Here is a 17640-nt window from a genome sequence, read left to right as displayed (position 1 = left end):
CTTCAGATTCATCTTCCCCTGGCCGTTTCTTTTCCTAAGCGGTATTCTTTCCTTCATTTGGGATTTCGAGCAAGAAATTTGCTAACGCTTGGCCTTTGATGCTGGTGCGTGGACGGTAGTTGATGTCATGCTCACCTAGTTCGATTGCCCATTTTGCTAGCCGTCTGGACGTCTTTGGCTTGAGCAATATTTTTTTGATCAAGTGGTTTGTTAGCACCTCTATCTAGTATGCTTGAAAATAACGTCTTAGTCGTCATGTTGCGTAGATGAGTGTGAGCACCAGCTTCTCGAGTATGGGATAATTGATCTCGGGGCCCTGTAATGCACGACTGACATAGTAAACTAGCGCCTGCCTGCCTTCCCTTTCCACTACCAGGGCCGAGGATATGGCCTCTTTTGAGGTTGATAGGTATACTTGCAGTGTTTCTCCTGGGATAGGGTTTGCTAGTGTAGGTAGTTCGTGCAAGGGTGTTTTGATCTGCTGAAGCGCTGCTTCTGCTGCCGCCGTCTAATGGAAGTTGCTTTTCTCAATGCACCCTTTGAGTGTGCGAAAGAGTTGCAAAGCTTTCTCTACTGACTTTGAGATGAATAGGCTCAATGATGTCAACTTTCCGTTCAATCTGTGGGCGTCCCGTAGGGTATTTGGGGATGGTGCTTCCATGAATTCGTCAACTTTGACTGGGCTTGGCTGTATTCCTCTCCTATTAATGTAATATCGTAGGAATTTTCCCTCTTCTACACCGAATGTACATTTTCTTGGGTTCAACTTCATCTTCACTTTCTCCAGTGTCTTGAAAGTTTCCTCCACATCTTTTATCAGCTTCTTCTCGTCGGAGCTTTTGATGACCATATCATCGATATAGACTTCAATGTTCCTTCCAATTTGCTTGGTGAAGATGGAGTTGACTAGTCGTTGGTAAGTTGCTCCAGCATTTTTTAGACTGAATGACATTTTTGTGCAAAAGAATGCCCCATGATCCGTGTAAAAGGTTGTATTCTCCTCGTCCTCTTTGCTCATCAAGATCTGATGGTACCTTTTGTACGCGTCCAGGAAACACTTTAAATTGAAACCTTGTAAGTATTCCACCTTTTAGTCTATTTCTAGCAGGGGATAACAGTCTTTGGGGCATGCCTTATTTATGTCAGAATAATCGATGCACATGCGTCAGGAGCCACCATGCTTCCTTACCATGACAGGATTGGCAATCCAGGTTGTGAAGACCGCTTCTCTTAAAATTCCTTCCTTCGTCAGCTTGGCTACCTCAGCATTGATTGCCCTATTCCGGTCAACTCCTTGCACCCTTTTCTTATGTTTGGTTTCCTTCATTCCCGGCTTGATCATGAGCTTGTGTTCTATGACTTTATTGTCTACCCCTACCATGTCTGTGGGAGTTCAAGCGAAGACATGTCTGTATTGTTAGGAGTTTGATCAGCGTCTGCCTTGTGTCCAGGGGAAGGTTGTCGTCGATGCTGACCGGTTGATCTGGGTGTTATTTGTTAACGCTTTCTTTGTCGCTTACTGGCTCAATGCACGACTTCTTGTTTCCCTGCACCATATCTATCGGCTGCATGATCTCATATCACTGTAGCTCCCTTGGCGGTGTCACCAGGACTGTTCCTGGCCCCTATGTGGTGCTGAATTTTACAATCCCGTGCATTATTGACGGGACTGCCCTGAATTTGAGTAATGTTGTCCTCCCTAAGATAATATTGTGTTCTGTCGGGTGCCTTAAAACAACGAAGTCTATTAGGGCTATCTTTTTTCTCCTTTTTTCATGACTGGTCAATGTGAAAGGAAGATGGATCGTGCCCAAAGTCCATAGGTTGTGTCCTGTGAAGCCTATCAGCCTACCCGTGGTAGGTTTGAGATTCTCCTTCCATCTGTCGGGGAGAAGGAAAAAGCAGTGTTCGTAGATAGTGTCCGCTGAGCTACCTGTTTCGATGTATACCCAATGAATCGTTATGTTCTTGATAGACCATTGGATTACGAGTGGGTTATCACCCCTAGAACCCTTTGGACGAGGGTCCTTTACTGAAAACGTGAGCCTGTGCATTGACCTAGTGAGTCCGTCTCTGTCATCATGTTCCTCGTTTCTTTCCCGCTTGGACCGTATCATCATGATTTCTTGGGGTTGGTTCCACTCTCTCATTGCGTCATTGGCATTCTCAGCTTTGAATTTGGCTCGCAGACTGTGTGCTACTTCGATGAGGTTCCCTTTGAGTTGCTTTTCCTACATCTCCCTTTTCAACACTGAGCAATTAAATGTGTCATGAGATTTTCTTTTATGGTATTCACAGAATCGCCCTTTCACTCCTTTTGCTGGCTGTTTGTCAAAGACCACATAAACGTCCGACCGCCTGCCATGTATCTTGTCCCTTGGGAACGGCCTAAAGCGTCCCTGCAGATGCCTTCCTCATCCAAAGTGTCTGCTTCCACTTTGGGTTTCTAGGTGGGGTGGTAAACTATGACATTTCACGATTGAGGTGGTCATGGCATTTCGGTATGCTTGTTTCGTTGGTTCCCCTTCTTCCTGTCTTAGATAGCGTTCCACCTTTTCTTTTAGCTCTGCTCGTGTGGTCTTTGAATTTTTTTTTTATTTTTTTAAGTACTATAGTGTTTTTTTCTTTATTTATAAGGTCTAACAGGTAGCTTACATGCAATGAAATTTTTAGTAAAAATATAAATAAATACATAAAAAATATATCAAAATATATAAAAATACCATTCCTTGCATCTATGATTTTCTAACATTGACTTAAAATGTACAAATGTCTAATGCATAAGGTTATGCATTAAAGATTTGTACAACCTCACTTATATAAAAATGAGAATAAATGAGATTACACAAATGTTTAATGTAGAATCTTATAAAGATACTTGTACAATCTTGAGGAGAGGAAATGACATATGTGATGGGGGAAATGAAATCACAAATGTGGTCAAATTAAGAAAAACGTAAATGGTTATCTACAATTCCGTCTATGATAAATTTCGAAAAATAAATTAATACTTTTGATGAAATTGCAAGTTTAACCAAAAATCACAGTCCAAATGGCAAAATGATAGACCATGAAGGTTCACTTACGATTTCGATGCTTATACAAGCCATTTCTTAATATTTTGGTTATTTCCTATGAATTTTTTAATCAATTAAATTTGTCTTTTTATCTCATAAACCTGTCTTCTATTACTTTAAAATACAAAAAAAAAAAAAAATGGTTATTAACGCAGCACGTTACTTAATATTTAAAGAAAAACTAAATTTTTTTGTTGTAAATAGTAATTAAACATCCCAAAGGTTATTAGGTTTTGGCCTTTAGGGTCGGACTTCGGAGTACCGAGTACAACTGCTTATCGTCTCAATTAATTATTGCATATGCATTGTAAGGCTATGTTTGGCGTATCAGTTGAAAAGCTAGTTGTTAGCTGAAAAACTAGTTGTTAAAAATAACGTTTGATAAAACTAGCTGAAAAGCTAGCTAAAATATATAAAATTACATAAAATGACATTTAAGAATATATGTTTTTATAATTAATTAATGGGTATATTTGAAAATTTGAAAAAATAAAAAAATAAAAAAAAATAAAAAAAAATAAAAAATAAAAAATAAAAAAAAATAAAAAATAAAAAAAGCTAGTCTAAATAACTTTTCAAAAAGCTAGCTTATAAGCTACATTGTAGCTTCCCAAATATAACAACATAAAAAAACTCAAAAAATAAGCTAGCTGTAGCGCGTAAAATGTTGGAATAGTGTCTAAGACTGCAAATATATTAGGCAAGTATTTGACCCGGTTGTGCATGGTCCTTTTGGGTTGCCTTCACCATAGCAACTTGATAAGATTATTTATTAAGAGAGAGTAAATATTATTAATATATTATGAGAATAATATAAAGAATAATATATTGATTTGATTAATATAAGTCATAGAATTAATTGGAATTAATTTGGTGACTTAAAGAGATTAATTAAATAAAGGGGTATAAACTGTCAATTGTTTGATAGTTAAGCTTTAGACTATAAATCCTTATAGATATATAGTGGACGGATTCTAGAAGCTAGGATAGTTTCAAAATCGTCCAAGAGGTTATCTATGAATGGATTTGGATAGCCTTAAGAGAAGATTATCCAATTAGGGTTTAGGTTGTAACCCTTAAGGAGTCTACAAGTATAAATAGACCCCATAGCCAAGGCAAATCGGCATCTCACCTAAAGCAACAGAACCTTGGCCGATTTCCTCCCCTCTCCTCTCTCCTAAATCATCTTCCTTGCTATTGGTGTTTGTAAGCCATTACAGGAGTGACAATTGTGACTCTAGAAGCTCCAAGACAACAAGATCAACAAGGAATTCAAAGGTATGGTTCAAGATCTGTTTCAATGTTGTTATTTAACCTAATTAGTCATTAGAAGTCTTGGATTCAAAGCATGTTTAATTAGAAAGCCTAGATCCGAGCATTAGGGTTTTGCATGCGCACATAGGAAAGTTCTTATGGCTAAAACCTATCAGTGGTATCAGAGCCTAGCTTAGTTTTCATTAAATTGTTGCTTGATTAACTGAAACTAAACTGCAAAATTCGATTTTTGTGTTTCTGAGTCATGGACTTGGCGAGTTCCAAAGTGGACTCGGCGAGTAGGCCTGACTCAGTGAGTCCCTTTGTGCACTCGGCGAGTCCAAGCGTCAGGAATGGCCAAATTCGGGATTTTTTCATAATTATCTTATGGAAACTTACCTTAATCATAATAGATCAACCTAAATCCGATTTTTTGATATATATGACTATTATCTTGATCTAGTTAAAGGTATTTATCAACTAATAAAATATTTAATTTCCTTATATGATAATTAATTAATTATTTTAATTATTTTGGTAATTATCTTTCAAAGAAATCTTGAATAAAATCTAATATAGATAATTAGGATATTAATTGTTAATTGGAATTATTTGTTATTTGATCCTCCATGTTTTAAATGTTTAAAACTTGCCCTCAAGTTTTGAAATTTATATTTGTGATTAAAAGTTTTAATTTAGACAACTTAAATTTCAAACCCTAGATTTTAAAAGGTTTAAAATACAACCCTATACTAATATGATATTACTAGAATAATATATATATATATATATATATATATATATATATATATATATATATATATATATATATGTATAACTAAATGCTAGTCTTACCGTTAGTAGGCCTCATTCACGAAGCCGATCTATAAGGTGGGTATAAGGTTGCGGCCTATAAAATGGCGCTTAATGGGTGTACACTCACACCCACCGCTTGCTTGATTGGTGGAGGGTCGTTAGCCGAACGGGTAGGATAGGGCAACCTCATCCTCTCATTAAAAGTATAATAAGTAATACAAAGTAACTACACATTTTTAAAATTTCCCAATCTTAGTTACTTTAGGAAAAGTGAATTGATGCAATCCCATGAAATTACACTTTGCACCTTTTCTAAGAAGTTAGTGGAGCGTGTGTGGTTTACCGGCACACTAATTGGTTCTAAGCAAAGGTGGTGAAGGGTGATTCATTGTTTATCATAGTTCGATGGAGCGTGTGTGGTTTACCGGCACATCGAATAGATGATCGTTACAATGAAGGCACCATGTGAATTTGCATGGTAATTCACACCCGCTTTGTGATCCTCGGTATCCCAGTCACAAACAAGAGGGGTATATCGAGATTTAAACATGCCATTGAATAGTTTCAATGAATCTCATCCGAACCTAGGAATTCTCAATACACTTAGGACTAATAGTTTAAGTTTTGTGATGGAGAATTAGTGAATCGTCATTCACTTACCTACAATTTATTTGCATGTTATTGTTGGATCCTAGCCCTAATTTTTCTTATTGGGTGATAATTAGGGATTCTTGTTCTAATCTATCTTTGTCCTTTTTCTTTTGTAGATGTCGAACGCAAACAATGCTGCTGCTAGTTCTTTCACGTTGATGAGCCTTTGCCAAAAGGTCACCTTCGATGGAACGAACTTTAGCGAATGGATAAGATACATTCGCACCATTGCTCGCTATGAGGATAAGGAGTATGTCCTCGATGAGAAGCTCGAGAAAATCAACCGTGAAATCGCTACTCCGGCTGAAATCACCGCTTTTGAGACTCACGAGCGAGATGCAACGAAGGTACATTGCATCATGATTGCCACCATGAACTCCGAATTCCAAAAGTCCTACGAGGACATGTACCCGTACGAGATGCACCAAGACTTATTGGAGAGATACCACCAGAACGCGAGACAAGAGCGTTATGAGATTTTCACCAACATGATTTCCGCTAAAATGGGTCATGGAGAATCTCTTACCGTGCACCTGCAAAAGATGCAAAGGTATGTCGACCGCCTTCGCAAGTTAAATGTTGACTTTGGGGAAGACTTGGCGATCAACATGGTGCTTCACTCCTTGCCTCCGATGTACAATCAATTTAGGATAACCTACCACATGAACAAAGAGGAGGTCACCCTAAGCAAACTCCAAGGTCTCTTGAGGGTTGCTGAGAGCAACTTCAAAGACAAGTCTATTGCACCAACTCCCAATCCACCTTCTGCTCCTGTCTTGGCTATTGGTCAAGGAAAGGGAAAGAAGAGGAAGGCTTCATCGAAGAACTATCACAAGGTCAAAGCCCGAGATGGTGCCTCTTCTAGTGGGACCAAAGTTGATCCCGCTAAGCCCTGTCCTAACCCGAAGGAGGCAGAGCGCCACCACTGCCACAAGATAGGACATTGGAAGAGAAGCTGCCCAGAGTACCTACAAGCAATCAAAGAAGGAAAGATCAAGCCATCTTTCGCAGGTATATACACAATTAAATCTAACGATTCTAATCATGCTATTTCTTGGGTTCTTGATACCGGTTGTGGTTACCACATTTGTTCTAATGTGCAGGGACTAAGAAGAAGTAGGGATGTGGAGCAAGGAAGGATCAATCTAATCATGGGGAACAGAAGATCGTCGCCTGTGACCAAGATTGGAGTGTATTCTTTAGTGCTTAGGAATAATTTGTGTTTAGATTTGAACAATTGTTGCTATTCGCCAGAAATGGCTAGAAACATCATTTCATTTCATGGTTTATATAGACAAGGTTTTAGATTTTCTTTTAATAATGAGAATGGTTCCATTTTGGCTTATCTAAATGGTGTCTTTTACTTTGAAGCTATACCATGTAATGGAATATATGAAACTGTTATGATTGTTGATAACTTAGGAAATGATGTTTTGAATATAGATTCTTCCACTAGTATGGATAAAGCATCCTTGTGGCATTGTCGTCTTGGACATGTCAACAAGAAACGCATAGCCCAACTCCAAAAGGATGGAGTGTTGGAGTCATTCGACCTTAGGGAAGATGACACATGCGAGTCTTGTTTACTTGGAAAGATGACTAAATCACCCTTCACGAGTACGTGTGAAAGGGGTGAGGGTCTATTGGACTTAATACATACCGATGTATGTGGACCGTTTAGATCAACCACGAAGGATGGGAACCACTTCTACGTGACTTTTACCGATGATTATAGTAGATATGGGTATATCTATTTAATCAAGCAAAAGTCAGAAACTTTTGAAAAGTTCAAAGAGTTCAAGAATGAAATGGAGAATCAATTGGGCAGGAAAATCAAGATGCTTCGATCCAATCGAGGAGGAGAGTACCTAAGTCTTGAATTCCACGATTATCTCAAGGAGTGTGGAATAGTTTCACAATTGACGCCTCCTAGGACACCGCAGTTGAATGGTGTGGCAAAAAGGCGTCATCGAACCTTATTGGATATGGTTCGCTCTATGATGAGTCGTGCTTCACTACCTATCTCTTTTTGGGGGTATGCCTTAGAGACTGCCGCCCATATCCTTAACCGAGTCCCTACTAAGAAGGTTGCCAAAACACCTCACGAGATGTGGACAGGGAAAGCTCCCTCGTTGGCAGATATCAAGGTTTGGGGTTGCGAGGCTTTCGTAAGACGAGATACTCATGACAAGCTCGAACCTCGAAGTGAGCGATGTATTTTTCATTGGCTACCCGCAAACATCCTTTGGATATCTCTTCTATAGACCGAAGGACAATGTTGTCTTTGTTGCGAGGAGAGGAGTTTTCTGAGAGCGAGAACTCATAAGCCAAGGAGACAGTGGGAGGCAAATCGAGCTTGAAGAGATTCAAGAGTCGATAGATGAAGGAACCTCTACCGCTGGCACTCAACCCGAAAAGGAAACTCCGGTTGAACCGGTTGACGAGTTCTTACCTCTTAGACGTTCCGATAGAGTTAGAGTTCATCCCCAGTTTTATGGTTTTCATATTACTACCGAAGGGGACACGTATATTAGTGATGGTACACTAATAAATCTTGATGAACCTAATAGCTATAAGGAAGCCATGGCAGGCCCGGAGTCTGCGAAATGGAAAGAGGCAATGGATAGCGAGATCCAATCCATGTATGATAACCAAGTTTGGAATTTGGTTGATTATGTGCCCTGACGTAAGACCGTTGGGTGCAAATGGATCTTCAAGAAGAAGACCGACGTGGATGGAAACGTACACACATATAAAGCGCGATTGGTTGCGAAGGGCTTTACTCAAACTCCCGGAGTTGACTATGATGAGACCTTCTCACCAGTTGCGAAGATTATATCTATTAGAGTGATGCTAGCAATTGCCGCATTTCATGATTATGAGATTTGGCAAATGGATGTCAAGACCGCTTTCCTTAACGGAAAGTTGGTTGAGGATGTTTACATGGCTCAGCCAGAGGGGTTTGTGGATTCGAAGCATCCGAATAGAGTGTGTAAGCTTGAGAAGTCCATTTATGGACTTAAGCAAGCGTCTCGCAGATGGAATCTTTGCTTCGATGAGAAAGTAAAAGAGTTTGGATTTGTACGAAGCGAAGACGAATCTTGTGTATATGTCAAAACCAGTGGGAGTATAGTAAGCTTCCTCGTTCTATATGTCGATGACATATTACTCATAGGAAACGACATCCCGACTCTGCAGGAGGTTAAGTCCTGGCTCGGGAAGTGCTTCGCTATGAAGGACCTCGGAGAGGCTTCTTACATTTTGGACATAAGGATAGTAAGAGAAAGAAGTAAAATGTGACAACCCAAGTTGTCCCGTTACCTTTAACGAAATATTCCACTGTATAAAAGTTCCGTTAATAGGAAATCGTCAATTTGATAAACATCCCAATTGTTTACATTTAAAAATGCCATTAAGACATGACAAAAGGAAATAAAACACATAACACATATTTCCATTTAATTGGAAGTGTTAAGTTTTATTATTACAACCACTAAATCGGGTGCGACCAAAAGCCCCGTTTAACGGCAGTATCGGATAAAATTCCACTGAGCCCCGACTTAAAACCCTATATAAGGGTGAGTGGAGTCTTGTGGAGACTTTTTACACTCTCTCTCTATACTCTCTCTCTAGACCCATTTTCGCCTCGAATCCGCAACCAAACGCTTCCAAATCGTAAGTCCGCTTACCCTAGCTTGTTCTAAACATTACTAGTTGTAGTTATAGCCCAAAAACCACCCAATAAGGCATGGGATAAGGTGTTTACGGCCCAGGAACACTCTAGGGCCGTAAACCCCTAAAATGGTGCCAAACATGCCTTTAAACTTGCCCTTAAGCTTGGAAACGAATTAGGGATCTAGCCTAGGAGTGTTTAAACATCAAAACTCAATGAATTGGGGCATAAAAGTGAGTTTACGGCCCAAGCACAAGCTTAGGCCATAAACCCCTCAAAACCTTGTCTAAATGCCTCCAAAACACTCCCAAACCACACTAGGTCTAAACACATAAATTAGGGGCTTATTCCTTTGGTTTTAGATCACTTAAACACATCAAAATGAAGGATAAAAATGAGTTTACGGCCCAGGTCTATACCAAGGCCGTAAACTCCCCAAATCATGCCCAAAAATGTGGTTTTTGCCCCCCAAATGGCCTTAGACATTTACCATAAAATACTAGGAAGGATTTAAGGGCTTATATACATGAATTGGAGGGGTAAAAAGGAGTTTACGGCCCAAGCAATTACCTAGGCCGTAAACTCCCCAAAACTCATTCAAATGATAGATTTCATCCTCCAAAATAGCATCACACTTCATTAGAAATCACTAGAAAGACATTAGGGGCTTGAAACTTCCCTAAACTCTAAGGGTGAGAGTTTACGGCCGTAAACTCTCACCCTTAGAGTTTTGGGAAGTTTCAAGCCCCTAATGTCTCCCTTAGGAGTGTCCCTAGGCCGTAAACTCCCATATAGAACCCTTAGAAGCCTCAAACCCACTCGTGCCTTTGAGGAAAAATGCTTAGAATAATTCCTTGATGCAAGTAGAAGCCTTAAACACCATAGAACTCATCACCATGAGTTTACGGCCGTAAACTCATGGTGAGAAGTCCCTGGGCCGTAAACTATGTATTAAGGGGGTATTCTTGGATAGTAAACTCCATTCCTTAGCCATTCACACCCTTAAACGCTACCCGGGACACCCAAACACTTAGCCAAAGTGTTTTCTGCTCCTATAAGCGCGTATATTTGTTTAATTAGTATTAAATATACTAATTGTATGTGAACATATGTTATCATATGTTAAATAGGTCATTGTGTGTGTTCAAGTCCTTGCGTGACACCGAACGCCCAAACGGCACTATCGTCGGACCTACTTACTCCAGGTGAGTTCATACCCCTGAATGAACCTTTTAATGTTTTTAAATGTTTTATAGGGGGGAATACAAGTTAAACATGCCAGTTATCCTATCAATCACATGTGATTGATAACCCGCATGCACAAGATTTTACCACTTTACACTGTTGAACCGAGTAGGACACTATAATGATTTTTACTTATTTCATAACTTTTACTTATACTGATTTATCCAAATTCATTCTAAATTGGTTTATGAAAGATTCTTTAAGGTTTTTAAACATATTTTACAAAAGAATACAATTTGTGATTTTCTCTATACATAAAGGCTTTTCATCAAAGATTCTCTTTTTCGACGTATACTTTTACTTGTTAATTATTGTCACTTCGCTTATACTTATTTTATACTCCTACTCGGTAACGCTTTCATTTATACTTGTAGTCGCTTATACCTGATGACGCCCATACTTATTCACGCTCTTACTTAGTGATACGATTCTTCTTCACTTATACTTGATAACGACTCTACTTCACTTATACTTGATACGCTTTTGCTTCACTTATTGTTGCCTCTACTTCGTGATGCGCTTATACTTGTTCGACACTTCTACTTCACTTGCGACCGCTTCTACTTCACTTTTTAGACACTTCTACTTCACAAAGATCACTTCTACTTGATACACACTCAGTCGTAGTTAGATGTATGTCTGTGCTTATATAGGTACATATAAGTAATGATTGAAAGACTTAGGAAGGCTCGTCTGCCCTATTTCCTTTTCTTCGTTGAGATGTGGTCTGGTGGGATCGGGTGGCCGTCCGAAGGTCGTTTGACTCATTAGTTATATATTATGTATATGAGTATGGACATATAGGAATTCTCTAGTCAGTTCAGTTAAGAGTCTCTACCTCTAGTCTATACTTACATTAGAAACCCACTATTGGGAAGTCTCTACCTCTAGTTCAACACTTACACACTACCCACTATTTGGAAGTCTCTACCCACTATTTGGGATGCATCTTCAGGACACGGCCTTCTCCGTCATCTAGTTGGTAACCAGAGTCTCCTGTAGGGAGAGCCGACATTGTGTGTATAGATCTATACGGGATTGACACCCCCGCACCCTGACTGCTAGCTACAGTCCACGGCCCACCAAGCCAAGGGGTGACAAATGTCATAATCTCAAGACGCTCGTAGGGCGTCTGGTTCTCTAGTGTCGGTTAGTATGGTTACGAGTATCCCGGGTTCCCTTATAATTCTTTGGTCTTAAGATAACGGTATTTCACCGGCAATCTACACTGTATGCTAGAAATTCACTTTCAGAGTCACACTGTTTTGACCTTACAAGATGTATCTTTCATTTGATACTGTCTGGGGTCTATTATCACTGTTTTGACCTTACAAGACATATCTTTCATTTGATGTTGTCTGGGGTCTGTATCCACTGTATTCACAGAATCTATTGTATTCATGGTATTCACTGCGTTCACTGTTTTAGACCTTCCTAGACGTATCTTTCATTTGATATTGTCTGTGGTCTGTATTCACTGTTTTAGACCCTACTAATTGTACCTTTTATTTGGTACCTTATGGGGTCTATGTCTCCACTTGATAGACTGAACCAGGTGTGTCGTTTGTTTGATACTTTCCTAGAGTCTATGGTTCCTTGCCTTAGTCAGCAGTCCTCACTGCTAAGGCATATGATATTCCTTGATGTCGTTTGCTTTCCTCAATAATCAAATTCAATATTTTGATAATGATAGCAATTTAGGGAAGACTACTTTTTACCCCACATCACTGACCAGTCTTGGTAGAAGGCTGCTTTTATTAAAGAAAATATAGGATTTTCTGGAAAGGACTCTAATACACTGAAATCTCTTAAACTATTACTTTATTAAGTTATTTGAATGAAATGTCACTAAATGCTTATGAACTCACCAGCATTTGTAAAAATGCTGATACTCGCTTTTCAAATAACTTGTATTCTCAGGTTAGCATTAGACAGGTACATCCCCGGAGCTGTTGATGAAGATAGCTTAGTACCACGCTGTATTTATCCTATTACTTGTATTACTTTAAAATGTTATAGTGTAACCTTGTAAAACTATTACTATTAATGAAATGTTTTGTTGTACTTTGATTACTATAATGCATGTGTTGTGATACTTGACATGACGTCATCCACCCCAGAACGTTTCCGCCGTTCCGGTTTTGGGGTGTGACATAAAAGACTAATTGGACTTAGTCAGAATACTTACTTAGAGAAGGTACTAAAATGTTTTAGTATGGAAAACTCGAAGAAGGGAGAATTACCGATACAAAGTAATGCCAAGTTGAGTAAGACTCAAAGTCCGAGTACCGAAGCTGAAATAGCAGAAATGAGCCGAGTACCATACGCTTCCGCAGTTGGCTCAATCATGTACGCTATGACTTGTACTCGCCCTGATGTAGCCTTCGCTTTGAGCATGGTTAGCAGATATCAAGGGAATCCTGGCAAAGCCCATTGGATTGCGGTGAAGAACATCCTTAAGTACCTTCGGAGGACGAAGGAATGGTTCTTAGTCCTCGGAGGGAGTGATGACTTGAAGGTGTGAGGGTATAATGACGCCAGTTTTCAAACCGACAGGGACAACTACCGTTCGCAGTCGGGCTGGGTCTTTACCCTAAATGGAGGAGTAGTGACATGGAAGAGTTCCAAGCAGGAGACTGTAGCTGATTCAACGTGCGAATCAGAGTACATTGCAGCGAGCGAAGCGTCGAAGGAGGCAATATGGCTAAAGAACTTCATCGGTGATCTTGGAGTTGTACCTGCCATAAAGGAGCCCATGGAGATTTTCTGTGATAACGAAGGAGCGGTTGCCTTGACCAAGGAACCGAGGGATCATGGTAGATCAAGACATATCGACAGAAAATATCACTTCATCAGACATTGTGTAGAAGAAGGACAACTCGTAGTAAAAAGGATATCATCAGAAGATAACCCAGCAGATCCGCTTACGAAGGGACTGAGTAGGGTTAAGCACTTGCAGCATGCTAGGAGTATTGGGCTGAAGGATGATATTAGCATAGATTAGATAGTATTAGAAACTTGTAATAAATAAATGTAATTAACATTTGATGATTAAATAAAGGAGTTTTATTTATGAGTAATGTTACTATCTTATGTTAATTGTTTAACTATTGTTTCACTTTGCATGTTTTGACTTCCAGAATAATTGAGTTTATTAGGAATAATCGAATTGTTCAAATTGTCCACAATCGTTCATATGTTGGGAGTAGATATGAATGAAGATTGTCATGAATTGGTGTGTAGATTGTCTAAATAGTGTTAGACATAGCAAAGGATTGCTGCAACGTTCATGAGTGCTTATGAACTAGTTTTGAGCATTGGAACAAACCCGTGCTTGCTGGAATCACTTTATGGAATATGATATAAAAGGGTGATCGCAAGACGATAATATCATATAGTCTTAAAACCTAGATATATGGTTTGTTATTTGTTAATTGATTGTACATTGATAATGCGAAAACGCATCAGTAACTCGGTGTTATAAAACGCATTGTTGTGTATAGTTGGTTAATGAATAAGTAAATGCATATAAGTCGAAGTTTATCTGTAACTTTTATCTAAGAAGGTAAAAGCGATGTCTCGGCCGCTCGATGATTTGATTTGACTTATGTGTCGGGCCCGGTTAGAACTGAATTGATGTGTTCGATTAAGTTCTATGTCAAATAAATCAGAGATCGAGAAACCTAAATGCTTGACTAACCATTCCATAGGATTGTCAGCATGATATCTAACAGAGGACTGTACGATCCCTTATCTAAAGGACAAGATTGATTAGATCAGAGTTTGACAGCGTCTTTGAGAGCTACGATTGCAAACCGAATTGTACTTGTGCATATAGTTACTAGACTTATCCAAGTGGGAGACTGTTGGAATAGTGTCTAAGGCTGCAACTATATTAGGCAAGTATTTGACCCGGTTGTGCATGGTCCTTTTGGGTTGCCTTCACCATAGCAACTTGATAAGATGATTTATTAAGAGAGAGTAAATATTATTAATATATTATGAGAATAATATAAAGAATAATATATTGATTTGATTAATATAAGTCATAGAATTAATTGGAATTAATTTGGTGACTTAAAGAGATTAATTAAATAAAGGGGTATAAACTGTCAATTGTTTGATAGTTAAGCTTTAGACTATAAATCCTTATAGATATATAGTGGACGGATTCTAGAAGCTAGGATAGTTTCAAAATCGTCCAAGAGGTTATCTATGGAATGGATTTGGATAGCCTTAAGAGAAGATTATCCAATTAGGGTTTAGGTTGTAACCCTTAAGGAGTCTACAAGTATAAATAGACCCCATAGCCAAGGCAAATCGGCATCTCACCTAAAGTAAGAGAACCCTGGCCGATTTCCTCCCCTCTCCTCTCTCCTAAATCATCTTCCTTGCTATTGGTGTTTGTAAGCCATTAGAGGGGTGACAATTGTGACTCTAGAAGCTCCAAGACATCAAGATCAACAAGGAATTCAAAGGTATGGTTCTAGATCTGTTTCAATGTTGTTATTTAACCTAATTAGTCATTAGAAGTCTTGGATTCAAAGCATGTTTAATTAGAAAGCCTAGATCCGAGCGTTAGGGTTTTGCATGCGCACATAGGAAAGTTCTTATGACTAAAACCCATCATAAAACACAACCTAAATTTAACGTAGTTGGTTGTTTATTTTTAACATAATTTTATTTAGAGTAAATTACATGATTCATCCCTCGTCCAAGTGTCAAATTGCTCGTTTAGTCCATATTTTTAAAAATTAACTCAGACCATCCCTATAATGTTTTTTTCTCACTCGGACCGTCCCTGACGAACATAAAATGACTATTTTACCCTTTCTCATTCTTTTTTGATATATTTTTGATTTGTTTGTTATTAAAAAATTAAAAGAAAAAGAAAAAATAAAGAAAAACAAAAAAAGGCCCACCACTACAAACACTTATCATCTACACTAACCCTACTCACACACCTTTATCATCACTAACCTCACTCACACCCGTTTATCACCAGTTTATCTTCATGAGCTCATCGTCCACCGCCGGACCACCGCACAATGCCATCGGACCACCGTGTAACACAGCCGAACCACCGCGCAGCGCCACCGGACTACCGCCATTTTTCTCTTAAAAACATCGTCGATGACCCCTTCATCCCTCGTTCTTCTTCCCAGTTAATCCTTAAGCCACCACCATTGACCACCAGGTTCTGTAGAAACACCAGGTAGAGTAGAGGAACAAAAAAACACATTTTTTGTGTTTACTGACGCAATATAGATAAAGAGAGAACAAGAGAGACAGACATAGAGCTAGCATCACCACCTGTTCGCAAATCTACACTCCAGGTGATGGTTGTCGGAGGTAGCTTCATCTTCTTCACTTAAATCCATCTTTGCTAATGTACAACCCAACGTATTCGGTGGTAACCCAACAAATTCGATGAAGATTGATGGTTATTTCATGTGGTTTCAACAGACCCAGCACTGGTGAGATCCAAACCCTAGCTGACGGAGATGGCGGCGCAAATGTGACGAAACCCTAGCGTACAAAGGCATGGAGGCGACGATTACATGGTGTTCAGTGATGATATAGTGAAGGAGGTCAGAGATGGTATCACCGACGTTCTGGGGTGAAGGAGGCGGGAGAGGAAGGCCGGTGACGACGTTGGTTAGCTAGGGTTTTGGATTCCTATCGAGAATGGGTAAGAAAGAGGGAGACAACGCCAAATAGTGTCTTTATTTGGTACGGAGCAACGGCGATGTGGTGGTGGTGGAGCATCGACGGTGATGTATGGTGGTGGAGCACTGACAATGATGTAGGTGGTGATGGTTCATGAAAGAAAAGAGGAAGAAGAAGGATATACGAAGGTGGGAAGGTGGGGCCAGATTATTTAATGATTTTTTTAAATTATAATTAATAATAATAATCTAAAAATAAATCAAAAATAAAATAATAAGGGCAAAATAGACATTTTAAGTCTGGTAAGTGATTTAAGGGACGAAACGTGCAATTTTTAATGATATAAGAGACTATCTGGGTTAATTTTTGAAAATAGAGACTAAACGAGCAATTTGACACTTAGGCGAGGGACGAATTGTGTAATTTACTCTTTTAGTTATAACCTTTTTAAATGCAAAGTTGGAAGGATTATACCTATAAAAGGGAAGAATAGGTTTTCTCTAAAGAGAGTTGATCAGATCCCACTTCTTTTAGAGGAAATGGGAACGAAAGGGGATACGTCTTTGATGCCAACCCATTTAATCTCTCTTGTGGTGGTTATTGTTTCTTTAAGCTTTACTTCATCCACCGACGCCACCTATCCTTACTCATCTCTACCACCTCCACCTAAGAAATCTTCACCGTCATTAGCTAAGCATCATTATGTTTACAAGTCACCACCTCATCCTCGGTTTCAGAAGTCTCCTCCACCACCACCACCACCACATAAACCATATGAAAACAACCCACCAGATCCACCACATATATATCCGAATCCACCTATAATAAAGCCCCCTATAATAATAACACCTTCACCAACACCACCACATACACCTGTATACAACTCTTCACCACCACCACCACCGGTTCACAAGTCCTTACGACCTCCTCCACCTAAAAAACCTTACGTGTAATTGTCCCCACTATGGTTATCTCCTCCACTGCCGGTGAAAAAGTACCCACCAACAAATTACATGCATCTACGTAGGACACAAAGGGTTTATAGTTGTTCGGAAAAGTTATTGTATTTTGATCATACGTGTGTTCAAAAAAGAAATACGTATAACAAAAAGTTGTTTTGGTTTTTCATCGTAAATGATACCTATTGTTTGGCATAATAGACTATTTTTGGTCAAACAATTTTTTGTTACAAATCCGATCATTGTGCTATGTATTAATTACAGCACCAATCCCTCTTTCGTTAACTCTCACTAT

General features: G+C 39.1%; 1 protein-coding gene across 1 annotated transcript; it reads left to right on the top strand.

Moving 5' to 3' along the window:
* The first annotated feature begins 15764 nt into the window (after positions 1 to 15764).
* Positions 15765 to 17339, top strand: LOC111916987 (extensin-1). The gene is made up of 3 exons (XM_023912631.1): positions 15765 to 15918; positions 15985 to 16068; positions 16846 to 17339. Exons 1-3 carry the CDS (start codon positions 15765 to 15767, stop codon positions 17337 to 17339), a joined length of 732 nt encoding a protein of 243 aa, XP_023768399.1.
* Positions 17340 to 17640: the final 301 nt, after the last annotated feature.

The sequence above is a fragment of the Lactuca sativa genome, chromosome 9 (genome assembly GCF_002870075.4).
Source record: "Lactuca sativa cultivar Salinas chromosome 9, Lsat_Salinas_v11, whole genome shotgun sequence".
Lineage (NCBI taxonomy): Eukaryota > Viridiplantae > Streptophyta > Magnoliopsida > Asterales > Asteraceae > Lactuca > Lactuca sativa.
This window is presented reverse-complemented; position numbering and strand designations above follow the sequence as displayed.